Source organism: Panthera leo, chromosome B2 (assembly GCF_018350215.1).
Source record: "Panthera leo isolate Ple1 chromosome B2, P.leo_Ple1_pat1.1, whole genome shotgun sequence".
Classification (NCBI taxonomy): Eukaryota; Metazoa; Chordata; class Mammalia; order Carnivora; family Felidae; genus Panthera; species Panthera leo.
Window position 1 is genome coordinate 98,716,070 of NC_056683.1, and position 26,743 is coordinate 98,742,812.

Genomic DNA, 26,743 nt, shown 5'->3' on the forward strand with positions numbered 1-26,743 from the left:
GAAGAGTTGGACTCTTCCAGTCCAATAAAATGGTTATAAATGCATTTGTACCCATAAAGGATCCCATGTAAATATGAAGTGTGTGTGTGTGTGTATATGTGTGTATAGCACATAAAAATCAATTTTATTACATCATGAATTTATTATTCTAGCCTGTATGAAACAGACTTTTAAAGACTTTGTTTTCTTTAGAGAGGACTTAAGCAATAATTTAGATAGCTAAAACTACTTTAAAACAAAACAGAAAAGAAAATGTCCAATTAAGCTTATACTGATACCTATTTTCCTTCTTAAATTATCCTATAGTAAGAACATTTATTTATTTATTTATTTATTTATTTATTTATTTATGTTTATTTATTTTTGAGAGAGAGAGAGAGAGAGAGCGAACAGGAGAGGGGCAGAGAGAGGGAGACACAGAATCTGAAGCAGGTTCTAGGCTCTGAACTGTCAGCACAGAGCCCAATGTGGAGCTTGAACTCAGAAACCGGGAGATTATGACCTGAGCCTAAGTCAGACACTTAACCAACTGAGCAACCCAGGCGGCCCCTATAGTAAAAACATTTAAAACTAAGTTGGCTTAGATCTGGGTTCAAAAATGGACTTGGGGCTATCCTATATTAGGCAGCCTGGAATAAATGAAGTAGCCGATTGCTAAACAAATTATGGTCTGTCTCCTTTGTGATAATCTTAGAACCAAGGACAGTTTGCTTGAACTTAAATTAATAAACAAGTTAAACAGCCTCAGGTTTAGCAATTTCTCTTTTCTTTACCCCTAAGTATTCAGCAAGTATAGCTTCTGTTAACTTAAAAGTCGTCTTATTTTCTCATCAAAAGGTCTCGTCTAATTTCAGATCGTAATTCCTATCTGTTTTCTCTCACCCTTCTTTCTATATGGAATGTAAGGCTAGGAGACCTTTCTGTTACCTTCCCTCATTTGCAAAGTACCAGGGAGCAGATCTTCTCACACCTTGTACTAGTGTTATTTCTGAGACATAAAGGAGATGGCACGTGACTTCAGTTTTACGTGTCTCGAATATATCACTGTACAACCTGCTGGGCTAGAGAACAAACATTGATGCTACTTCTCTTCCCATTTTTAAATGGTTGTAGCAATGTTATAATCTAAGTGTATTCTTCCTGGAAGATTTCTATTGTACTCTACATTTTATTTATCACAAGACCCGCCTGTAGAGTCCATATCAGTGTAGATAGGCTGTTACTTTAGCATCCTTTTATGGTATTTCTCCTGATTTCATCTCTCAGTGGTTTGTGTGAATTCTTTTGTCTTATTTTCCTCCCTTTTCGTTCCAGGTTCTTGGCCTGCTCCCGGGCTGGTCTTAACTTGGGGCTTCTCAGTGAGGTTTCAGACTTCTTTTGGTCCTCCTGTTACCCACAATTTCCTCCACATCAGTCTATGGAAGTGGAAAATAGAATTTAAAATAAACACCTTTAGTTTTACCATAGTCATTATTTTTTTAACTTTTTTTTTAATGTTTATTTATTTTTGAGAGAGAGAGATAAGAGTGCAAGCAGAGGAGGGGCAGAGAGAGACAGGGAGACACAGAAGCTGAAGTAGGCTTCAGGCTCCAAGCTGTCAGCACGGAGTCCGACGCGGGGCTCAAAGTCACGAACTGTGAGATCATGACCTGAACTGAAGTCGGATGGGTAACCGACTGAGCCACCCCAGGTGCCCCTACCATAGTCATTATTAACTGAGCTTTCATTTTAGTATCAGAAACTCTTCATTAACCTTTTTAAATGATTTTGTAAAATACTCTGCTGAAGATGTATAATTTGTGCAAACATTCCTTGTGTCATTTAGATTTAAATTGGTTCTAATTTTCACTATTAAAAATGTGATGTAAAAAAAAATGTAGTGATGTATATCTTAAACTGCAGTAAGATGCTTTTTAAATTGTAATTTTAAATTATCTTTGTAAATATCTTTGTGCATAAAACTTTATGGGTTTTTTTCATTTTCTTAAGATGAATTCCCAGGGGTAGTTCTAAGAATATAAATGTTTTTGGTGTTTTTTTTAATTTTTTTTTTCAGTGACACTTTCCCTTGCTTTACTATTTTTTATCTTTTTTCTGCTTTTGAAATAGGCTTTTAATTACAAGATATCAAACTACACTCACAAATACCAGCCATTGGCACACTGTGGAGAAGCTCACAAGCAGGGACAGATAGCAGTGGCAGGAAGTGGGAAATGATTGGAGCAGTGGTTACAAATGTTCACAGGAAGCTAAACCTATACAACAGGTTGTGCCCTAATGTTAGCACAAGTTAGACTAGTCACTACCATGGTCGGTGGCCTTGGTGTGTTTGGGTTCAGATTCTACATGGTAATACAGTTTCTTCCAGTTGAAAGTTCTTGGCTTGCACCAATCACAGCGTGACCAGAGGGCACCAGACCAGTCTATTTGATTTTTTTTTTTTTAACGTTTTATTTATTTTTGAGACAGAGAGAGACAGAGCATGAACAGGGGAGGGGCAGAGAGAGAGGGAGACACAGAATCGGAAGCAGGCTCCAGGCTCTGAGCCATCAGTCCAGAGCCCGACGCGGGGCTCGAACTCGCAGACCGCGAGATCGTGACCTGAGCTGAAGTCGGACGCTTAACCGACTGAGCCACCCAGGCACCCCCAGACCAGTCTATTTGGTTTTCAGTATACTGTCATAGACCCGATAGATGTACCGAGAGACTTCAGCAGCTCTGCGCTTCAGTGCCAGTGTATAATTTCGGTGTCCTGGCTGGATATGTAGCTCAGCCAAAATCCAAATGCCATTAGTGAGCTTTAGGGATCGGTACAGCATGTCCAGCCCACATTCCTCTTGGCAATCATGTAAAAATTATTGTTTTGCAATTTGCTGGAAACAGTGTCAGCCTTTAAATGACATTCCTTAAAGTTCATTGAGCCGAAGTTCATTTTCATTGGGGATATCCTTCCATGTTGCAAGGGAGACCTGGCACTCCATTTTGCCATCTTCTAGACAAAGCACATTGAGTAGGACGAGGCAGCTGAAGTAGAAGACATCAGTCTTGTTTTTCACAGCCACCTACAGGTGATTCAGAGGTTCCATCTTCATGACCGGGCCCAAGGTGTGGAGAGGCAAGGAGACATCAATACTCTGATTTGGCATCAGTGGTATATGGGTAGCCAGAGGAGTGCTGGGGATGACACCAAAGCTATTCTTGTTAAACTGGATTGCAAAGTCTGTCATGTGCTGCAGAGCTTTGTTGGTAAAGTTCATTTCCATATAGATGTGTCCTTGGCAGTGAATAAATGTTCCAGATGTCTCCCAAGCCTTTAGCTTTTATTTTACTTCAGGCAGCCAGGCAGTCTTAGAAGCCACCTATCCACCAGGTGCCATGCCTATCCCCGTGGGGAGCTCAAATAGGTCATTCAGACCACTGTTGACCAAAACAGGAATAGGAGAAGAAGCAAAGGTTGTGGGCACTGATGATGGGATGGAGGGTTGTCCCACCGGACTATGTAGTCCTCCTCCTAACAGGTTTACTCTCATGTGCCTGGAGGACACCTGTGGCACATTGACTGGGGAACCAAGGTCAAGGATTATCGGAATCCTGTGTTGCGAAACTCAAGATTTGCTGTACCAGCTCGCTCCTGTGTTTCTGATGGTTTCTTGAGAAACAGCCTCACTATGGCATCAAGCAGAGTGAACTGCACCCGGGTGCTTTTCATCATGAAAACTCTCCAGGAAGCTCTCCTGTAACTCATCTGTTGTCAGTTCTCTCAGCTTATTCTCCCACAATCCAAATTGTAGCTGCTCAAGCAACTGGTTCATCCAGTGAGTCTAAAGTTCATGCACAGAGTGGTAATGATACTTTCATACTTGTTGGGTATTTGTGGAACATGTCCCTGATGACAACAGTTACCTTTTGGACTACATAATTTACTTTGGTCTGGATGCAATCAAGCAATGTGCTCACACGGCACTCAGCAGATGTCTCCACTTTGATGGCACGCCGTACAGTCGCCCACACAGCTTTGCAAACAAAGTTAACATCCCCTTCTTTGGCATATTCCTTGAATTCTGCCAGAACCTGAGCAGTGTTGGCTTCAGCATATTGTAGTAGTCAGAGTCCTTGGGTAACGACTCTAGAAACTTCATTAGGACTCTTGACACTGAAAGCACCAATGCTGAGTTGGCACGAGATAGCTGGGGAGTTTAACATGCTCACACAGCTGCTCTGAGCCTCCCGGTCATCTTTAGGGTTGTAATTAGGCAGTCCAAGATGAAAATCTGGCCCCATTCAGTGCACTTACTTGTGCTGTCAGCCGCTTATTCATGTTCTTTGGGTTCAGATCAAGTAGGTTGCTGTTTGGGTGAGATTCACTGATTTCCGATAATGCTGTTGTAGCATTAGCCACCACCATTGGTGGTGAATCTGCTATTTGAATCTGCTATGAGGTCCAGCAGAGAATCCGGAAATCCCTGATCTTCCACCATTTGGGCATTGATATCATGGTGTTCTGCCACACAGACTGCTGCTTGTTTTCTAAACATGCGGATCTTCATCCTTCAAGCACTTGCGGAGGGACTCGCAGGGATCTTCTATAATTTTGTCCACCCAGGTGCACCCCATGATCCTGACTGTGAAAGCCCGAATTAGACGATTGGAATCTTCACAGTCCTTCACGAAGCTGTGGACAGCCATGATGGTCATGTCTGGCTGACTGCTGGCATAGTTCATCAAATAGAGATACACAAGCTTCTTTAATTCCACATTGTCCGTTTGCATAGTTTACTACATCTGGAAAGAGAGAGCTAATATCCTGGGCCATAGTCATGGAAACAGTCGCTTTCTTCATAGCCTCCTTCCTTTTTTCTTTCTTTTCATTGTTGACTTTAGCCTTCAACTCAAAGACTTCTCCTCTTTTATTGGTTGTGAAATACTTGGAGTCAGTGATGGTGTTGGATCTTTAATGTGCACCGGAGGCAAGGGTGGGAGCGTGGTGGCCAAAGAGCACGGTCCGAGTGGTGTTATAATGGTTTCCTGCACATCACCAAATATAAGTGTCTCTAAAGGTTTTGTTATATGTTGTCAAATTGCTATCCAAAAGAATCCTAACTCATACTGCCACCACCACATGTAAAAGTCCTATTTCTCTTTACCCAAGATCTGTATGATTGTTTTTCCTTTATTTATTTGATAGTAAAAATATATCTCTTTATTTTTATTTTTTCTTGTAGACCACTAGTGAGGTTGAAGGTTTTTCCATAAATTTGTGACGATTCTTTTGCAGACTGTATCTTATTTATACATTGGTATATTAGTATTAATAATCTTAAGGATCTACTAATAAGGTTGGTATTGTTAGAGCTACTTCAGACAGACTACAGAGGAAGAAAGTAGGCATTAACTGTATTAAAAGCATAAAAAGGAAAATGAACTTTAGAAAGACAGATGAGAATATCTCAGAACTGAAATGCAGACATATTCAAACTTACTTGAGCCATAGGATGATAGAAATCTAATTAGACTAAAATTCTGTAGTGTTAGAGTTATATCTTGCTCTATCACTTGATTGGCTTCTAGTAGGGTATATAGCTAAATATTTAACTTCTCTTATTTGTGAAGGGAAAATATTATTGTCCCTTAATTACCTGGGGTGGGAAGCAGTAGTGGTAATGGTGATAATCGCAGTAAAGATTTATTTTACCATAGATGACGTGGAAAAGGAAGAGAGCATGAATTCCTGTCCCAGAAACAAGACTATGGCCAAATGAGTTGGGGATTGGTGCTTACACAGATATCACAGGAAGGACCGGGGATCTCCCTTTCTTCTCTGCCTCCCCCTCCCTTCCTCCAAACCCATAATGCAATGTCGTTGGTATAGACATAACTCTCCAACAAAATAGAATTACATTCTAGATAAATTTTTATGATTGAGATGGGGATTTTTAACATCAGATATGTTGGTATAAATTTTATATGAGCCTTATAAAGTCTCATTTTAAAAATCCCTTACAGAACACTGTTCTGTATGTCAAAGAGATGAGAGATAAAATAACTCATGGGATTTGAACCTGTGATTTCAGAGATTCTACTCCAAAGCTGCTTTTCTGTCATCAAGCTTTCTCCTCTGGCTAAGAACATATTTTAATACTGAAAAAACTATGCAAATGAGCTAATAGCCAAGGTGGATGTTTCTATTTAGCATATCATGAGGATGAGTTGAACACCTATATCCTTAGTTTGTTTGAAAAGTATGTTTAATGACAAATCTCTTTCTGTTCCCCAAAAGAAGTTCTCTTTAATCTTCAGCTGGAAAATTAAAGTGTCAACTTTATCCACTAGGATGTACCCCTTAAAAAATTGGCTAATACTTTTATATATTTTATGATTATTCATGCAAGTCATAGGCCATAAACTGATTAATGATCTAGCTCTCTTTTATAAATTTGCTAGATTATTGCTAAAACTAATTTCACCATTTATCATGCTATAGCACCCCCACTTAAGGAAAAATTGATTTGAGTTCATATAGATAGATTTCTTTCCTTAAGTTCCCAAAGACCACTGAAGACTACATTTATATATATACTACTACATACTTCCATCACTTTTTTTTTTTTTTTTTTTTTTTGAGAGAGAGGGAGAGCAAGCCAGGGAGGGGGACAGAAGGAGAGAGAGACACACACACACAGAGAGAGAATCTCAAGTAGGCTCCATGCTTAGCACAGAGCCTAATATGGGCCTCAATCCCACGACCCTGAGATCATGACCTGAGCCAAAATCAAGAGTCAGACACTCAACCAACTGGTCAGTCACCCAGGCGTCCCACTTTCATGACTTTTTGAAGCAGTGTATTCACATGCTAGTAGATATTCTTACTTTTCTTACCAAGGAAACATACATAGTGATTTATGAAGTAGAAATGTATTATTTTAAACTTGAGAAACAAAACTGTCTTTCCTGAGAATAGCATTTTCAAAATAATAGCTAGATTTTATATAATTCTTCTTAGTCTCTTCTTTTTTAAATTACTTAATAGTTTATATAATTTGATAAGCTAAAGCCATGTCTTACCTATTACCGAAAACAAAAAGGAAATGGTTTCTAAGCTTCTGAACGTGTGATGTACATATATTTTTAAGATCTTAGAATTTAAGACTAAAGTTTGATATCTTGGCCAGAGAGACTGTTAATAATGTAATGACAGAATGCTAAATTCATCCTATAAGAATACTTTTTACTCGACTGAAGTCATGCATGGTCCCCCCTGAGATTTGGGTTAATTGTTCTAAAAGGAACATAGCTCAGGAAAGAGGGATTTGGTCCTAAGTTAAAGAGACCATTTCAACATCTAGGAAGGAAAATGTGAAATGAGTGTATTTGTATAGTAATAAAATAAACTATAAATGACAAAAATGGAGTCCATAATATGTACTTTCTTCCTTTTCAGGTTATGCATTAGACCCTTCATTAGATAATCACCAAGTGTCTACTAAATATATTGGTTCTGTAGAAGAAGCTGAAAAAAATCAAGGTAATTTATTCAAATTTATTTAAAATATTTAATATCAAGTATATATGTATGTGTCTATATCTATGTATACATACACTTATGATTACTGTCTTGCAAATTGACTTTCAGCAGTAAGAAAAAACTAGTGTTTTATTAGGTTGGTTTTATTTTAAGCTGAGACAACACAGTGATATATTTTAGAGCAGTATCATTTAGAACTATTATAGTTTAGAGCTTGTTTTTGCCACTCAACTAGGTGTGCAACCTTGTAGGGAAGATGTTGGTACCTATTATTCTGGGTTGTGATGAGCACTAGGCACAGTGCCAACCATGTAGAAATCATTCAATAAATTATAATTAATGTGTAGCTAATCTTGGCAATTTATTTCTCAACACTAACGTCAAGCTCCGTTTTTACAGAGCAGAACAAATTTTATTATACATTGTCTGTAAAGATTATCTTTAAAGGTTTGAAGGCTGAGTTTGAATATGTGTTTTAGAATATATATTTGTGCAAATTTTCATTTTGTACTTACAAGACAAAGTGTCATATTCTAAATGCTAACTTCTCACAAAGCTCATCATTGGAATCTTACCCATAAAATATGCTCATTAGAAAAAGAATATGGTTGTATGAGGACTTCTAGTTAGTAGCTACAGACCCTATATCATATCATCCAGCTACATTATTGTTAAAATAGAATTTTAACAAGCTTTTGTTGTAACATGCAACCTGAAGGAAACTGATTTGAATTAATATAGGTAAGCTTTTTTAAGTTAGACCTCTACAAGCCGTATCTTTTATGTAGTTAGATTGCGACTGTGACCCATAAACCTTTTCCAATTTAGTGCCAGCACCCAGAGTGCCACCTCCTACTGATCAAATCAGAACCTCAACCAGAAACACCCTCTTTCCTCCTTTCTTTTTAATTCTAAGATTTATGATTTAGAGGTCAAGTTTAGATTGAGATCACTTGGAAGAATACCAGATTCTTGTGAAACCTTGTTTAATTAATATTGTTGAATTACAAGTGAATCAAAATTATTAATTTCCTAATGTAATTTAACCTAATTCAGTTTTTAAATGATAAATTTTAATTTATTCTTGCTTTCAAAAGTAGCTTTATCATTATTTAGCAATATTAAATTGCTGGATTTCTTTCAAAAAGTGGTAAAATCTACTGATTCATTAAAAGGATTGTGTATCATTGTAGGATTACATAGCTGAGTCTTTTCTTTAAATAGATGAGGATTTGCAAAATATTGGGAACAGTAGGAAGCTTCTCTTCCCAGAAGGTTGAGTCTCTTTTTGTATACCATGAGTTGGTCTATCTGGCAGATTCATATAGATTTTATTTTGTGTTTTTAAATAAATCTTTGGTCACTTGAACAATCACTTTTCTTTAGCCATACAAAGTAAAAACATATATGCTCTATATATGTATTTATATAAATGCTGTTTCTTTAAAAAATATCCATGTTTGTAATCTCTTTTTTAATGTAGGTTTAACTGTGTTTGAAACTGGTCAGAAAAAAATAGAAAAAAGAAAAAAGTTTAAAGAAAATGATGCATCTAATATTGATGGTTTCTTGGGACCATGGGCAAAATATGTGGATGAAAAAGATGTAGCCAAACCCTCAGAAGTAAGTTTTGATGTTTTTCATTGCCAATTCAGGTAGATGCTGTGTGTCTATGAAGGATATCTATGTTAATAAACTTGAGATTTCCTTAGAGAACCAAATGATGACTCATTAGAATTTCCCTGCCATGGCTGAGAAAATACACTAAGATTTTTAAATTTTTCTTGGGAATATTTTTTTAAGTTTATTTATTTATTTTGAGGGAGAGAGAGAGAGCATGAGCAGGCAAGTGGCAGAGAGGGAGAGAGAGAATCCCAAGCAGTCTCTGCACTATCAGCACAGAACCTGACTTACGGGGCTCGATTCCACAAACTCTGAGATCATGACGTGAGCCGAGATCAAGACTCAGACGCTCAACCGACTGAGCCACCCAGGTGCCCTGGGAATATTTTTATTTATCCTTTTTCTGATATATTTTCTTCCGTATTTTTTTAAATACCTTTTTGGTTTTTTATTTTATTTCATTTTTGTTGAGATAGACAGAGCATGAGTGGGGAAGGGGTAGAGAAAGAGGGAGACCCAGAATCCGAAGCAGGCTCCAGGCTGCGAGCTGTCAGCACAGAGCCCGATACGGGGCTTGAAATCATGAGCCATGAGATCATGATCCGAGCCGAAGTCAGACGCCTAACCAGCTGAACCACCTGGGCATCCTGATTTTCTTCCATATTTTTAATTAAAATACAATATTGAACAATTTTTAAGAAAAGTTAAAATTTAATAAAAGTTGATAATGCTGTTAAACTATTGTGGTAGGTGTTCTTCTGATACTAGATATTCAGAGAGTAATGTGAGTATCTAGAATACTAAATTATTAGCCTTTCTATGATTTTAGGATTGATGATGGGTTTTATTTATTAACATATTTAAAAATTTTAATAATTATCTATATTTTGAAATAATAATACCATGAAGTTTATAAAATAAAACTATAGACCCCTATCTGCCCCTTCCCCCTTCCAAATCCTACTGTCTCTATGGGCCAGTGACTCTTGTAGGTCTTAGGGATATAGCAGTGGACAAGATCAAGAAAATCCTGTCCTCATGAAGCTTATGTTCTAGCTGTATCTTTCATCTATGTATCTCAATTATATACATATGCTGCTTTTTATTTACATTAGACATCATCTGTTGACGTCTTTGTTATTATAGATAGGGACTTATTACTACCCCACCTTCCTTCCACTGCTTCTCCCATAAAAGTTGTCACAGATCTGTAGTCATTGCTTATATGCTTATGGCTTAGTAAAAGCTGTCATTACTGGAGAACAACATTATGTCCTAAAACTGAGTTTCCTTTACAGTAGTAGATTTTCTAATTGCTTTGTCTTTTCACTTACATAATTAGCATAACACATTAAATTTGCTTCTAGGTGTTCCAGAAGGATGGGTTTTGTATAAAATGATTTTAAAAGTATCAACTAGTACCTTTTATTTGTTAATGTCATTTTGTAATCCGTCAAAGAGTTGAGATTGTTATCCGAGAGACATACTTATAGCTATTGCTTCACCAAAAAGTGGACCTCATCATAAAGTATTTATAATCAGCCTTGGGCAAGGTGGGGTTCTAAAGCATCCATTTTAAAGTTCACTTCTTAATTTCCTTAGGAAGAACAAAAAGAATTAGATGAAATCACGGCCAAGAGGCAGAAAAAAGGCAAACAGGAAGAAGAGAAACCTGGGGAGGAGAAGACAATCTTACATGGTAATATATTTTTTATGCTTCTTCATTTTTATGATAAACTTTCAGATATCTACTCTGTTCTCTGTTCATATAGTATCAATTGCCCTTAGTAATCAGCTGCTGTGCTTCACTGTATTAAGAATAATTGTATTTGACTGTTCGCATCTCGAAGAAATTATACCAGACTCTTCTGTATTCTAATAAAGGAGAGAAAATAGCATGATTAATGATTGCCACAGATGATTCTTCAAAGTGCTAGTGAATTTTTAAAAATGGCAGATAGGGGCGCCTGGGTGGCTCAGTCGGTTGAATGTCCGACTTCAGCTCAGGTCATGATCTCACAGACCGTGAGCTCGAGCCCCACGTCGGGCTCTGGGCTGATGGCTCAGAGTCTGGAGCCTGCTTCCGGTTCTGTGTCTCACTCTCTGTCTGCCCCTCCCCCGTTCATGCTCTGTCTCTCTCTGTCTCGAAAATAAACGTAAAAAAAAAAAAAAAAAAAAAAAAAATTAAAAATGGCAGATAAAGAAGAGGTCTGAATTGTCCACAATCTATTGTTTCCTCAGAACAGACTCTTGCTCCAGTCATTTTAACTTTTTGTTTTTAACCCAAGCCAGATACTCTCCAGATATCCTCCTCATTCATAATTGTTACTAAATTATACTTTACAAGAAAAACTTTTTTTTTCATGTGAATGGACTGGAGATTAAAATTCTTATACTAATTTTGATACGTGGAAGGAAATGCCTATTTCCTTTACATCAGGAACTATAGTCCAAAATGAATTATAAGTATTCTCAAATGTACTTGGTTCATTAATAATTAGTTACCTTTGGAAAATTATGTAGTGATTAGCAAACTGTAAGGAATAATTTAGTACTGATGTATTGGTTATTCTAACATTGATCACATATCAAATATTTAGGTTTGATGAGGCCATATTCGATTTCTCAAACTCCCGTTTTCTGGAGTTTTCTCTCCAAGGAGTCTGTTGAGTACTGTGGTGCTTGCAGCCATAATAAATGTAACAGCCCACATCTATTGAGGACTATTCTGTGCCAGGCATGCCGCTAAATGTTTTATATATACTATGCCATTTAAGTGCCACCAGTGACTTCACTGTAAACTTTATGTTGAAAGTGGAGAAGAGAATGGAATAGGAACCTGGAAGGGCATAAAAGAGGAAAACAGGGAAAAAGGGTAGTTGATATTTTTAACTTCTTTTTTTATCCTGGTTTGCTTCTGAGTCTTTGCCAGTGACTCACAAGGCTCAAGTATTATCTTTTCTTCCCTCGCTGTAATTATGCTGCAGTGAAGTCTTTTTTATATCATTAAAATGTATAACTAAATAAAAGAAGTATAGATCTTATTTAAAGGTCTGATAGTCTCTGGGTATTTAGAAATTCCAAAGTATTACCTCTAATTGTAAACAATAGCAGTGACTTCAAGAACTAAATTTTAGCTGACTCTTGGTCTTAACTTCATCAGAATGTTAGTACCTAAACTTTAATAGGGAACAATATCCCTATGAATAAAATGTTATCAGGGGTGCCTGGGTGGCTCAGTCAGCTGGGTGTCCGACTTCAGTTCAGGTCATGATCTCACAGTCTGTGAGTTCGAGCCCCACATCGGGCTCTGTGCTGACAGCTCAGAGCCTGGAGCCTGCTTCAGATTCTGTGTCTCCCTCTCTCTCTGCCCCTCCCCTGCTCATGCTCTGTCTCTCTCTGTCTCAAAAATAAATAAAAAAACGTTAAAAAAATTTTTTAAAAAATGTTATCATTTAAGGTTATAGATTTTATGACTGTAGCTTATATTTGTTCACTGCTTTCCTTTGTTTTCTTATTTCAGTTAAAGAAATGTATGACTACCAAGGCAGATCCTATCTTCACATACCTCAGGATGTTGGTGTTAATCTGCGGTCTACTGTGCCACCTGAGAAGTGTTATCTTCCCAAGAAACAAATTCATGTGTGGTCTGGACATACGAAGGTAAGCAAAGTGGTCATATGGATTGGCCATGACATCACATTCATAATTGGTGTCCTATCCCCTTATGGGTAACCCAAGCCTTTCCCCACATATTCCTGCCCAATCTGCTTTTTTCTGGAACCACAGCAGTGAATAATGGGTTGGTAGTGGCACTAAGACCTCAGTAATGTTGCCTTAGCTCTTGGGATTATCATGCTTAAGAGAAGATTAGATGGTTTCTGGTTTATAAACCATGATAATATTTAAACTGATGCAGAGACAAGATACTTGAAACTTTTGATGTTGATATTCTTGGTCATCTGCACTATTCCAACTGATAATTTTCCAGCTCCTAGCAAAGAGCAAAGGAACTGAATAAAAGTAGGAAGAGGAGAGAGAGCATTAGCAACTTGATTGACTAAGAATTCCCTGGGGTGAGAAAGTCAGTATTAAAGGTCAAAAAACAAATCTTCAAAAGCTTAGTGTCAATAAGGGCTGCTCTTGGACTACTAACAAAGGTTATTCTGGGGCATGATTTTTGGAATTAAGAAAAACAGTAAATTAGGTTGCTTAAAAATATATCATACTTTCCTTGTTTCACTTTAGCGGACATTAGACTCCTTCTGATTGATAACTGTAATACCTTTTTATAGGGCGTCAGTGCTGTCAGATTGTTTCCTCTCTCTGGCCATTTATTGCTGTCTTGTTCCATGGACTGTAAAATTAAGGTGAGTTTTCAGTAACAGAGTAGGAGTGCTGCAATGCTAGTGCTTTGGTTAAGTCTATTCGGTTAATTATAAATAAATTTGGGTTTGCTAGGCAACTAGAGGCTAATTATTTTCTCTTAGGCCCCGTGAATGCAGCCATTTATGAATTGCTTCCAAACATGTTGATTCAAATATGGCTCTGTGGTCCAACTGTCTAGGCTCATTTGTAAGCTTAGATAACTGATTAGGATGTAATCAATCACTTTGGCTTTAGATATATAAATATTTAATCACTAATAACGTATTTTTATAGGGGCTTTGGATACGTAACAAATATGAGTTCATTTGTTCCTCAGGACCTTATGAGGTAGAGAGGACACATGATAGAAATCCCATTTCAAAAAGTAGGTAACATAATTCATCCTTTTTCTTATAAATGCAAGTAGACACCAAGTAGCAGAACTGCTCCCAGCCTCTTCTCTCAGGTTGTACCGTCTTGGGAAGCTCCACTTTAAGGTTAAGTTTCAGCTATAGAGTATGTGGGGAAAAAGCTCAGTTGCCAGAGCATATCAACTTGAACATGGGAGAAGCCTTTTTAAAACTAAAATCTGAAAGAATAGTGCTCTTTTTTGTGTCTTCTGTGTCTGCATTATTATGATGGTCAAGACATATCAGCCCTCTAGTACTCTTGAGGCTTAGAAAGTTGAATCATTAAAATTGTACTCTGTGTAAACAACTCAATGATATGTGAAGGTAGCTTTTCTTGATGAGGGCAGTCATTTAGGCAACTGTCTCTACTCAATAGCTTAAAATGACAGGCTAACAGTTTGGAGTAAAAAAACCTTGTTTCCTTTAACTTTCACTTCATACAAACTATATTAAGATTAAGGTCTTTCTGACCAATTGAAAAAACATAGAGTTCAATTTACTTCATTTCCTAAGCATTTTTTAGGTACCTAATATGTCAACAGGCCAAGACTAAAAATATATTAAGACCCTCTCCATGGGGCGCCTGGGTGGCTTGGTCGGTTAAGCATCTGGCTTCGGCTCAGGTCATGATCTCACGGTCCGTGAGTTCAGTCCGTGAGTTCGAGCCCCGCGTCGGGCTCTGTGCTGACAGCTCAGAGCCTGGAGCCTGTTTCAGATTCTGTGTCTCCCTCTCTCTCTGCCCCTCCCCTGTTCATGCTCTGTCTCTCTCTGTCTCAAAAATAAATAAACGTTAAAAAAAATTTAAAAAGTTTAAAAAAGACCCTCTCCCTGCCCTTAGGGTGATCATTTCTTTATGATGTAAATGATGCTTATAGAACCTGGCATAAGGTGCTCTGTTTTCAAAGAGGAAGCACACTTCAGTAGGAGGGTAACTAAGTAAAGGGGATGGCGGGGGTGGGGGGTGTAGGGAGTGGAGCAGGTCCAAAAAGAGTGAATAGGATGCATAGGCATGGCGTGTGCTGAACACTGTAAGTTTGTGGTTTCTGGAGTCTCGAATCTGAGAGATACAGAGTGGCAACAGTCATAGGCCAAGGACCAGGTAGGTCCTGGAAGTCCTTTGCCTGGTATGCTGCGGGAACTGAGAGTTTATGCTGTTGGCACTGGGTGGCCAGGAAGTGCTGTTTTAGAACACTAGTAACATTACCAACGGTTTGATTTGAGGTAGGCAAGAATAAAGGTAGTTTTGAAGCTATTGTATTAATTCACTTTAGATGTGATGAGAATTATTAGCCTATTATAGTGTAGATCATCATTTCCATATAGCTTCTATAATATTTTGTGGCTTCAGTAAGTTCCAAAAAAATGAAATACATTTGGTAAGGACCAAAATGTTATAAACATGGCAGTTTTTAATAGTATTTAATTCTTCCAGAAGTAGCTCATAATATTACATAAAAGTTTTCATCATAGAAAATATATCAAATACAGAAAAGAACAAGAAGTGAAAGTCACTTTTATTAGCTCCATCTATGTTTTCTTGATATTTTGGTGTGTCTTTCAGTGTCAGATTTCAAATTTGTGTGTGTGTGTGTGTGTGTGTGTGTGTGTGTGTGTGTGTGTGTGTATGGTTCAAATGTTGCAACATAGACTAACAGCTCTAAGCAACATGTTCCCTTAAATATAATGCCTTTGGTTAAATCCCCTGTACACACATATATGCACACACATAGCCAGCATACGACTGTTGTTATTGATTGAAACTTGTCATTTTACCCAAGTCTTCTATTAAATTTAATTTCTCTGTGTTCTTTTCCCCCAGCTATGGGAGGTTTATGGAGACAGGCGCTGTCTACGAACATTTATTGGTAATACTTCTTTTATCTCTGGCTATAAATCTGTTTGGAAAGACCTTTTTTTTTTTTTTTAATGTTTATTTTTAAGAGAGAGAGAGAGAGAGAGACAGCATGAGTAGGGGAGGGGCAGAGAGAGAGGGAGACGAGAGACACAGACTCTGAAGCAGGCTGTCAGCACAGAGCCCGACACGGGGCTTGAACCCAGGAACCACAAGAACATGACCTGAGCCAAAGTCGGATGCTTAACCGACTGAGCCACCCAGGAGCCCCTGTTTGGAAAGACTTTTTTTAAACTAAGATAACATCATTGACAGTAATTTTATTGTACCGATAATGAAGGAAAGTCTTCAAAAACTTGAGCTGAGTCTTGAAGAGGGACTAAGTCCTCCCAAACAGACAAAAAAGGGAACTGAGAAGAAAAGCAAAAGTGGTTTGAGAAAGCATGCTGCTTTGGGGCAGCCAGGTATATTTGGGAATTGCCAGGGTATGGAATATGGTGAGAGATGACAAGCAGACAAAGGAGTGTAACAAGAGGCAAGGCATGGAGGACCTTACATGCTCTTAGTAGGGAGTGCAGAATCGGGGTGCCTGGGTGGCTCAGTTAAGCGTCCGACTTCGGCTCAGGTCATGATCTCACGATTTGTGAGTTCGAGCCCCGCATTGGGCTCTGTGCTGACAGCTCAGAGCCTGGAGCTTGTTTTGGATTCTGTGTCTCCCTCTCTCTTTCTGCCCCTCCCCCACATGTACGCCCACACTCACGCTCTCGTGCTCTCTCTCTCTCTCGCTCTGTCTCTCAAAAATAAATAAACTAAATTTTTTAAAAATTAAAAAAAATGAGTGTAGAATCTATCCAGAGGACCTTGGAAAGCCATCCATTAAACAGCTTTTGCAGGAAATTAGCTTAAATAGATTTGAAGTTTATAGAGATCACAGTGACAGTATGGAAGATGTTTTGGTGGGGCAGGCCCGCTGGCAGGGAAATGAATTACAGGGTTATTTCATTGGTCTAGATTAGAAATGCTAAGAGTCTGGACTAAAGCGGCGCATAGAGAGGAAAAACAATCAAGAGTTAAAAATCAGCAGGACTTAGTGGATGTAATTGATAAGAGTGCAGCAGGAATCTAGGGTGACTCCCAGCTGGCTGGGTGAATGGTTGTGCCATTCGCCAAGAGAGGGAACAGAAGAGGATGATGAGGTATCTCTTGTTAAGTTTGAGCTGCCTTTGGGATATGGAGATGAAAATTTCCAGTAAGCAATTAGATGGCCAGATGTTGAGCTTTGAAGAGAAGTTAGGAATTGACAGCTACAGCATACAAAAGGATAAGATTGAGTGAACTCCTTGAAGAAGAAAACAAGGCCAAAAAGAGAACAGCTTCGTGGCAAACCTTTCTGGCAGAGAATAGTTTACAGTCTTGGGCAGATTTCATATGAAGGCTGGTTATGTTTCCAGATTTAACTGTACATCATCGAAACACTGTTTGTGTAAATCGTAGTGGCTCTGGTTTTAGATTTAAGCGGGAGTCCGTTCTGCAGGCTTTGTTATGATTTTAGGGCCTCACCCCACAAATAAATACTGCCCAAGGTGCCTATAGGAGGACTTGTGGGAAGGCTCTCAGCAGTGTACGGGGGAACAAAATGCCTCCTGTACATTTAGTGGATTTGGTCCCCATCTGTCTCCCCGCTGCTCCCTGGCAGTTTTTCAGTGGAAAACTGAAAATTACCTGCTTTCGGAAGATGGGACTCTTGCTGTAGAAAAGAATGCCTAATTACTGTAGCACATTGCCTGACTAGTTCACTGGTGGTGCTGGTTCAGGGCTGCTGTGTGTGGTTGACAATTTGTGCAGTGCACATTTTGCACAATTGTACTTGTCAGTCTTGGTCATGATGGGGTGGTAAAGAATAGGAAAGTTTCTGCTTTCATGTAGCCACATTTTATTTGTCTCTGTAACTTTCAGAAGAGTTGACTGGCCTGGCAGGATTGATTTCCAAGCAAAGCACTTTAAAATTAATATATTGTCAAAATGCTGTCTTAAAATAGAAATTGATATTTGTTTCAAAAAGGTTTATTAGTCTCGGAGATTCTGAATTCACTTCTGTGAAACTTGGTAATGTGATCACAGAAATCCACAGCTACTGAAGAAGGGCTGTGATTCCGTGAACTTGAGGGTCAGGTCACTTTGTTTCACTTAGTGAGTAATCTGGAGAGCGAACCTCCAACATGTCACTGGTCCCTTCTTTTTCGTTGGCAATAATTGGCCTGTTATGTTTCCTTAAATTCTTGACTGCTTAGTCATCAGTTATGTGTATTACATATTAAAAGATTGCTATGACCAACTTCAAAAAAAAAAAAAAAAGTTACCCCTTGTCTCTTGGTTCTTACTGAAATGTTATGCCTCAGAAACACCTAGGGAGCTTTTTGAAGGGGAAATAAAAAAACCTCCTACGTTCCCAAGCCCACACCTAACTGAACTCTGAGTCAGTAAGTCAGGGAATAGGATTCCAGAGATTTTGACTCACAGTGTGGCTTGAAAATGCTATTTCTCTTAACAGTGCTTGTGTTTTAAGAGATATTTCACCTCACCTCCATTTTTATTGTCTCCACCTTTAGGTCACAGTAAAGCTGTTAGGGACATCTGCTTTAATACTGCAGGAACACAGTTCCTCAGTGCAGCTTATGACAGGTATCTTAAGCTCTGGGACACTGAGACAGGTAAGAGCTCACTGATACTAATCCATATTTATCTTATACATTAGCATTGGTAAATGAAATAGTGTGAGTGGTCTTCTGTGGCAGATGATGCCATCTGTAACTGCTGATTCTCATACCACCATCAGCTAATATCATAAAAGGTAGAGTTGAAACTCAGCTACGTAAGTAGTTTTACTATGAAACTTTGTTTCCATCAAATACAATTTATAAAGCAAACGTGCTGATAGACCAGCAAATCTGAAATCTTCCATAGACTATTTAATTGATCTTTTTGTTCTCTTCCATCACGTAGCACACGGCATTGCACTTAATGGAAGCACAATAAATGTCTGATGAACAACATTAAATTTGATTGCCCACATTGATTAAGATAAGTCAGTTTACAGGCCCATAGGCGAGTTGGTTTTATATATTCACAAACATTAATTGCATCAGTACGTTGTGGCCAGTATGGTTTTGTATAACCATCTTTTGTCTTACTGAGTTTTAAGGGGAAAGGTAACAGCTCATATTTATTGAACACTGTTTACCAGGCATTGTGCTGTGCACTTATGCCCAGTATTGCATTCAATTCTTAAAATATCCCTATAATTATTCTTATCATTCCTATAGACGAAGAAACTGAAGCTTAAAGAGGTAACTTTTCCAGAGTCACACAGCTAGTAAATGGCCGAACTGGTTTCAGCCAAGGTCTAATGCCAAAGCCCATACTCTTAACCCACAGTGGCTCTCAACTCTGGCTACACATCATAATCATTTTATCTATTCTGCAATTGATGATTCACTTTTGAAAAATTTATTTTTAATCATTAAGAATCTGTGAAAAGGAACAATGTAGTTTATAGTAAAGAACAAGCAGGCTGCCCTTCCCCAAAATTTATTAAGCAGATGATCTCTAGATTTTAATCCCAGGGTTTATTTTACCTACCTTAACTTGAGTCTTTGGTTTTAGGACAGTGTATATCAAGGTTTACAAACCGAAAAGTGCCCTATTGTGTCAAATTTAATCCTGATGAAGATAAGCAAAATCTCTTTGTAGCTGGCATGTCTGATAAGAAGATTGTGCAGGTAAGTCTTTTCACAGTATTTTAGTAAGATTTCTACAGCTTATGTTGTATTAGGGGATGGAATAAAGAATATTAACTTGTTTAACGCTTGCTGCTCTTAGGGACTGCTAATGGGCTATTTTTAGTAGAAAACAGTCGGTCGTAAAAAACATTATGTTAGAGATTTTTTTCTTCTTCACTTTCCATAGGTCTGATAGCTCTTTATTTTCATAAATCTGCTCCACTTCTGTGTTTACCTCTTGTCTTGTTTGATGTACAGTGGGACATTCGAAGTGGAGAAATTGTGCAGGAGTATGACCGGCATTTGGGAGCCGTCAACACCATTGTTTTTGTTGATGAGAACAGGAGATTTGTGAGCACATCTGACGATAAGAGCCTCCGAGTTTGGGAATGGTGAGTTTCTGTTGGTAGAAAATCTGATACATATATAAATAGCAAGCAGTTTAAAAATCTGTAGCCAAAGAAAGACCAGCCTTCGTACATACTATGCAACCATTTGAAGATTTTCACAACTGTGATCTCTGGCTTGCCAACCAAACTGTTGTAAATATTTAAGTATCCAGAATATGGAAATAAAAATTTAGACCTGCTACCTTTGATAGTCTTGGGACAGTCTAACCAAAGGCTATATGTTTGGAGTCATTTTTTCTTGTGTTGCCGACAAGTTTATATTGTTTTGACTTACATTCGTTAGGTGCTTTGCAAAATGACCGATGACACATAGGGCCCACAAATGTATAGACTGTATTGTTCACGGCTGGGATTGAGCATTAGATCCTGGCCTCAGAGCCAACCCAAAGAAAATATTTTAAAACATCTTGATTTTTTAAATGTCTGTATTATGATCATTCGGTACTGAAAATTGCCCCATGTCATCACCCATCGTGTCCTGCTATTCATAGCCCATAATGGTAGAAAGCAGATGTTTTATTTGGAGACTATATTGGTTAATTTTGCTTTCCCAGAAAGGGAAAAAAAAAAAACCAAAAACCAAAACACTTTTCTAAAGTCAAGAAATACTAACGCTAGTTTCACTCAGTATCATAGGTCATGTTTTATAATTTCCTTACAAAGAAATGCGTAATAATCTTTTTGTTAAAATGAATGTTTGGATGGAGCCCAGGTTGTTTTCATAGTCAGTTAGGAAGCACAGCTTAACCGTGGTTATGGCCTTACAGGGACTAGAAAATGTGACTTCTCACCACAGAAGTTGTTCTGCTTTAAGAAGTGGGAAGCCCTGAACTACAGCCAGTAGTTTCCTCCTGAAACTGAAAACGGAGTCCCTTTGGGGAGCTGAGCAGGTCCCTAGCCTCTGTCAGGGAAATTTGAGTAATTGAAGGTTTCCTGTAATTTAACTACAATTTCTCCCACACTCACCACCAGTACACCCCTTCAAATCACCCCCATTTCATGGGGAGCTGACTTTATACTTTATGTATAGTTTTATGTCATCCTTAAAGTACATGCTTTGAGACCCTCTTATAACTAAGATCTTTCTGTGGAAGTGATGTTACACGCACAGAATCTGACAGTTCGATTATACTTAAACTTTCAGATGTTTCTATCTTCAGATAGTATTTCAGCTTTGTTTTAAAACGTGGATGGTATAAAAGAAATGGGTAAACATTTAAATGATGCACCAGTTACAGGGCTCTAAGAACACTTGTGTGTGTTTTCTAAATGACAGCATTGGTCAGCACATATTTTGATTACATTAAGGGATGAGCTCAGCATGTTTCTTGTTTTCCCTTCTCAGAGCTGAAGAAATGCTCCTAAGAGTCCTACTACTGTCTCATTATAAATGATGACATCCTTAGACTTACTTCAGTTTAATCCCCATTTGCTAGTGGAGCCTTCCTCACCAATCCTCACACGAGGATAAGTGCCTCCCATCTGTGACCCCACATAATGCTTTGCTTCCCACCGCTTTTCAGTGCTTGCGTATTTGTTCCTCTTCCCTGACAAGTTCCCGACCGAGAGAGACCTGTGTCAGCCGTGCTCACGGTGTGTCCCCAGTGCCAGCACAGTGCCTGGCATGCCGTATGCACTGAGTGTCTAAGGGCGTCGTTACTGTCATAGTGATTAATGACGCTGCATCTATTGAGCCCTTTCTGTGTGCCAAGCATCCCAAGCATTTTGTGTGAGCTCTTTCATTTCATGTGCAAAGTAGTTTTCTGGAATAGATATATTTGCTATCCCTGTTTTTATAGATGAGGAAACTAGTATAGGTTAAGTAATTTACCCCAGGTTCCATGACACATGAAAGGCCAGAATTCAAACCTGTATTAAACTTATTCCAAAGCTTAAGGGTTTTTTTCTCCAGCTCTATTAAGATAGAATTGACAAATAAAATTGTAATATATTTAAAGTTTATAACATAACGATTTGATATATGTATACTTTGTGAAAGGATTCCTACCAAGTTAGCCCATCTGCCACTTTACAGTATTTTAATATTTACCTTTTTTGTTTGGTAAGAACACTTAGGTTCTATCTACTCTCAACAAATTTCAATTATACAATACAATAACTATAATCACCATGTTACACATTAGATCTTCAGACCCTATTCATCTTACAGCTAAAAGTCTGTACCCTTTTACCAGCCTCGTGTAGTTCCCTATCCTGATCCAACCCTCTGGCAGCCACCAATTTACTCTATTTCTATAAGAGTTTGACTCTTGTTTTTTTTTTTTTTTTCTTTTTTAAGATTACACATATAAATGATAATATGTAGTATTTGTCTTTGTCTGGCCTATTTCACTTAGCATAATGCTGTCCAGGTTCATCCATGTTGTTGCAAATGGCATTGTTCCCCTTTTTAAAAGGCTGAATAATACTCCATTATATATGTAAATACCACATTTTTTTTTATCCATTCTTTCACACTTTGGTTGCTTTCCTACCTTGGCTATTGTGAATAATGCTGCATTGAATATGAAAGTACAAATACCTCTTCAGGGTAGTGATTTCATTTCCTTTGGATATATACCCAGAAGTAGTATTGATGAATCATATTGTAATGCTATTTTAAATTTCTTGAGGAATCTCCTTGCTATTTTCCATAGTAGCTATACGCACCAGTTTACATTTCCACCAACAGTGCACAAGGGTTCCCTTTTCTCCACATCCTCACCAGCATTTGTTGTCTGTCTTTTTGATAATAGCCATCCCAACATGTAAGGTGATATCTCATTATGGTTTTGATTTGCATTTCCCTGATGATGAGTGATGTTGAGCACTTTCCTGTACCTGTTGGCCATTTGTATGTCTTCTCTGCGAAAATGTCTGTTCAGGTCCTTTGCCCAAGTTTTAACTGGGTTACTTGGATTTTTGATAATAATTGTGTGAGTTCCTTATATATTTTGGATATTGCCCCTTATCAGATATGTGGTTCGCAAATATTTTTTGCCATTCCTTAGGTTGGCTTTGCATTTTGTTGATGGTTTTCCTTTGCTGTACAGAAGCTTTTTACTTTGAGGTAGTCCCACTTGTTTATTTTTGTTTTTGTTGCCTTGCTTCAGGTTAGTCTAATCCAGAAAATATTTGCAAAGACCGGTATCCAGGAGCTTCTCTCCTGTGTTTTCTTCCAGGAGTTTCAGGTCTTATGTTCAAATCGTCAATACATTTTGACTTGAATTTGTGTGTGGTGTAAGATAGGGGGTCCTGTTTCATTTTTTGCATGTGAATATCAAGTTTTCCCAACACCATTTATTGAAAAGACTGTACCTTCTCCATTGTATATTCTGTGCTCCTTTGTCAAAAATAAGTTGATTATATATGCATGGATTTATTTCTGGGCTTTCTGTTCTGCTCTATTTGATCTGTGTTTTTATACAATACCATACTGGGTTTTTTTTGTTTTTTGTTTTTTTATACTAACGGATTATTACTTCTTTTTATTGCTTTTAGTTTCATTGTTCTACTTGTTGTTCCTCTAATTTTTGAGTTGCACATTTAGATTGTTGATTTTCAGTCTTTTTTTCTTTAGGTTTTTTTTTTTTTTAATTTACTTAAGTAATCTTTTTTTTTATGAAATTTATTGTCAAATTGGTTTCCATACAACACCCAGTGCTCATTCTAACAGGTGCCCTCCTCGATGCCCATCACCCACTTTCCCCTCCCTCCCACCTCCCATCAACCCTCAGTTTATTCTCAGTTTTTAAGGGTCTCTTATGATCTGTGTCCCTCCCTCTCTGACTTTTTTTCCCCCTTCCCCTCCCCATGGTCTTCTGTTAAGTTTCTCAGGATCCACATAAGAGTGAAAACATAATGGTATCTGTCTGTCTCTGTATGACTTATTTCACTTAGCATAACACTCTCCAGTTCCATCCACATTGCTACAAAAGGCCATATTTCAGTCTTTCTCATTGCCAAGTAGTATTCCATTGTTTATATAAACCACAACTTCTTTATCCATTCATCAGTTGGGCTCTTTCCATAATTTGGCTATTGTTGAAAGTGCTGCTATAAACATTGGGGTACAAGTGCCCCTATGCATCAGCACTCCTGTATCCCCTGGGTAAATTCCTAGCAGTGCTATTGCTGGGTCATAGGGTAGGTCTATTTTTAATTTTTTGAGGAACCTCCAAACTGTTTTCCAGAGCGACTGCACCAGTTTGCATTCCCACCAACAGTGCAAGAGGGTTCCCGTTTCTCCACATCCTCACCAGCATCTATAGTCTCCTGATTTGTTCATTTCAGCCACTCTGACCGGCGTGAGGTGGTATCTCAGTGTGGTTTTGATTTGTATTTCCCTGATGAGGAGTGACGTTGAGCATCTTTTCATGTGCCTGTTGGCCATCTGGATGTCTTCTTTAGAGAAATGTCTGTTCATGTCTTCTGCCTATTTTTTCACTGGATTATTTGTTTTTTGGGTGTGGAGTTTGGTGAGTTCTTTATAGATTTTGGATATTAGCCCTTTGTCCCATATGTCATTTGCAAATATCTTTTCCCATTCCATTGGTTGCCTTTTAGTTTTGTTGATTGTTTCCTTTGCAGTGCAGAAGGTTTTTATCTTGATGAGGTCCCAATAGTTCATTTTTGCTTTTAATTCCCTTCCCTTTGGAGATGTGTCAGGTAAGATATTGCTGCAGCTGAGGTCAGAGGGGTTTTTTCCTGCTTTCTCCTCTAGGGTTTTGATGGTTTCCTGTCTCACATTCAGGTCCTTCATCCATTTTGAGTTTATTTTTGTGAATGGTGTAAGAAAGTGGTCTAGTTTCATTCTTCTGTATGTTGCCGTCCAATTCTCCCAGCACCATTTGTTAAAGAGACTGTCTTTTTCCATTGGATATTCTTTCCTGCTTTGCCAAAGATTAGTTGGCCATAGTTTTGTGGGTCCAATTCTGGGGTTTCTATTCCATTGGTCTGTGTGTCTGTTTTTGTGCCAATACCATGCTATCTTGATGATTACAGCTTTGTAGTAGAGGCTAAAATCTGGGATTGTGATGCCTCCCACTTGGGTCTTCTTCAATATTACTTTGGCTATTCAGGGTCTTTTGTGATTCCATACAAATTTTAGGATTCCTTGGGGCGCCTGGATGGCTCAGTCGGTTAAGCGTCCGACTCCAGCTCAGGTCATGATCTCGCGGTCCGTGAGTTCAAGCCCCGCGTCGGGCTCTGTGCTGACCGCTCAGAGCCTGGAGCCTGTTTCGGATTCTGTGTCTCCCTCTCTCTCTGACCCTCCCCCATTCATGCTCAGTCTCTCTCTGTCTCAAAAATAAATAAACGTTAAAAAAAAAATTCAAATTTTAGGATTGCTTGTTCTAGCTTTGAGAAGAATGCTGGTGCAATTTTGATTGGGATTGCATTGAATGTGTAGATTGCTTTGGGTAGTATTGACATTTTAACAATATTTATTCTTTCAATCCATGAGCATGGAATGTTTTTCCATTTCTTTGTATCTTCTTCAATTTCCTTCATAAGCTTTCTATAGTTTTTAGCATACAGATCTTTTATATCTTTGGTTAGGTTTATTCGTAGGTATTTTATGATTCTTGGTGCAGTTGTGAATGGGATCAGTTTATTTGTCTTTGTGTTGCTTCATTATTAGTAAGAATGCAACTGATTTCTGTACATTAATTTTGTATCCTGCGACTTTGCTGAATTCATGTATCAGTTCTAGCAGACTTTTGGTGGAGTCTGTCGGGTTTTCCGTGTATAATATGTCATCTGCAAAAAGTGAAAGCTTGACTTCATCTTTGCCAATTTTGATGCCTTTGATTTCCTTTTGTTGTCTGATTGCTAATGCTAGAACTTCCAACACTATGTTAAACAACAGTGGTGAGAGTGGACATCCCTGTCGTGTTCCTGATCTCAGGGGGAAGGCTTTCAGTTTTTCCCCATTGAGGATGATATTAGCTGTGGGCTTTTCATAAATGGCTTTTATGATGTTTAAGTATGTTCCTTCTATCCCGACTTTCTCGAGGGTTTCTATTAAGAAAGGACGCTGAATTTTGTCAAATGCTTTTTCTGCATCGATTGACAGGATCATATGGTTCTTCTCTTTTTTTTTTGTTAATGTGATGTATCACCTTGATTGATTTGTGAATGTTGGACCAGCCCTGCAGCCCAGGAATGAATCCCACTTGATCATGGTGAATAATTCTTTTTATATGCTGTTGAATTCGATTTGCTAATATCTTATTGAGAATTTTTGCATCTGTACTCATCAGGGATATTGTCCTGTAGTTCTCTTTTTTTGCTGGGTTTCTGTCTAGTTTGGGAATCAAAGTAATATGGGCTTCATCGAATGAGTCTGGAAGTTTTCCTTCCCTTTCTATTTTTTGGAACAGGTTGAGAAGGATAGGTATTATCTCTGCTTTAAATGTCTAATACCATACTGTTTTGATTACTGTAGCTTTGTAATATGGTTAAAATCAGGAAGCCTGATGCCTCCAGCTTTATTCTTTCTCAGGATTGCTTTGGAGTCTTTTGTGGTTCCATACAAATTTAAGGATTGTTGTTCTAATTCTGTCAAAAATGCCATGGGAATTTTGATAGATATTGAATCAGATCTGTAGATTGCTTTGGGTATTATGGACATTTTAACAATGTTAATTCTTCAGACCCATGAACATGGAGTATCTTTCCACTTATTTATGTCATCTTCAGTTTGTTTCATCAGTGTTTTATAGTTGTCAGTATAGAGGTCTTTTAACTTCTTGGTTAAGTTTATTCCTACGTATTTT

The 26,743-nt window shown here is 38.1% G+C and overlaps 1 protein-coding gene and 1 pseudogene across 2 annotated transcripts in view; one reads left to right on the plus strand and one right to left on the minus strand.

Annotated features, from left to right (window-relative positions):
• CDC40 (cell division cycle 40) overlaps positions 1–26,743 on the plus strand; it is a 60,499-nt gene that overhangs the window by 24,222 nt on the left and 9,534 nt on the right. For both annotated transcript variants that reach the window (XM_042939568.1, XM_042939569.1), the window contains 9 exons: positions 7,439–7,522; positions 9,006–9,145; positions 10,748–10,844; positions 12,669–12,808; positions 13,441–13,515; positions 15,743–15,788; positions 18,385–18,486; positions 19,439–19,554; positions 19,813–19,946. In XM_042939568.1, the coding sequence (XP_042795502.1) occupies positions 7,439–7,522; positions 9,006–9,145; positions 10,748–10,844; positions 12,669–12,808; positions 13,441–13,515; positions 15,743–15,788; positions 18,385–18,486; positions 19,439–19,554; positions 19,813–19,946 (934 nt within the window). The remainder of the gene's footprint in view (positions 1–7,438; positions 7,523–9,005; positions 9,146–10,747; positions 10,845–12,668; positions 12,809–13,440; positions 13,516–15,742; positions 15,789–18,384; positions 18,487–19,438; positions 19,555–19,812; positions 19,947–26,743) is intronic.
• LOC122220271 lies at positions 2,620–4,937 on the minus strand (annotated as a pseudogene).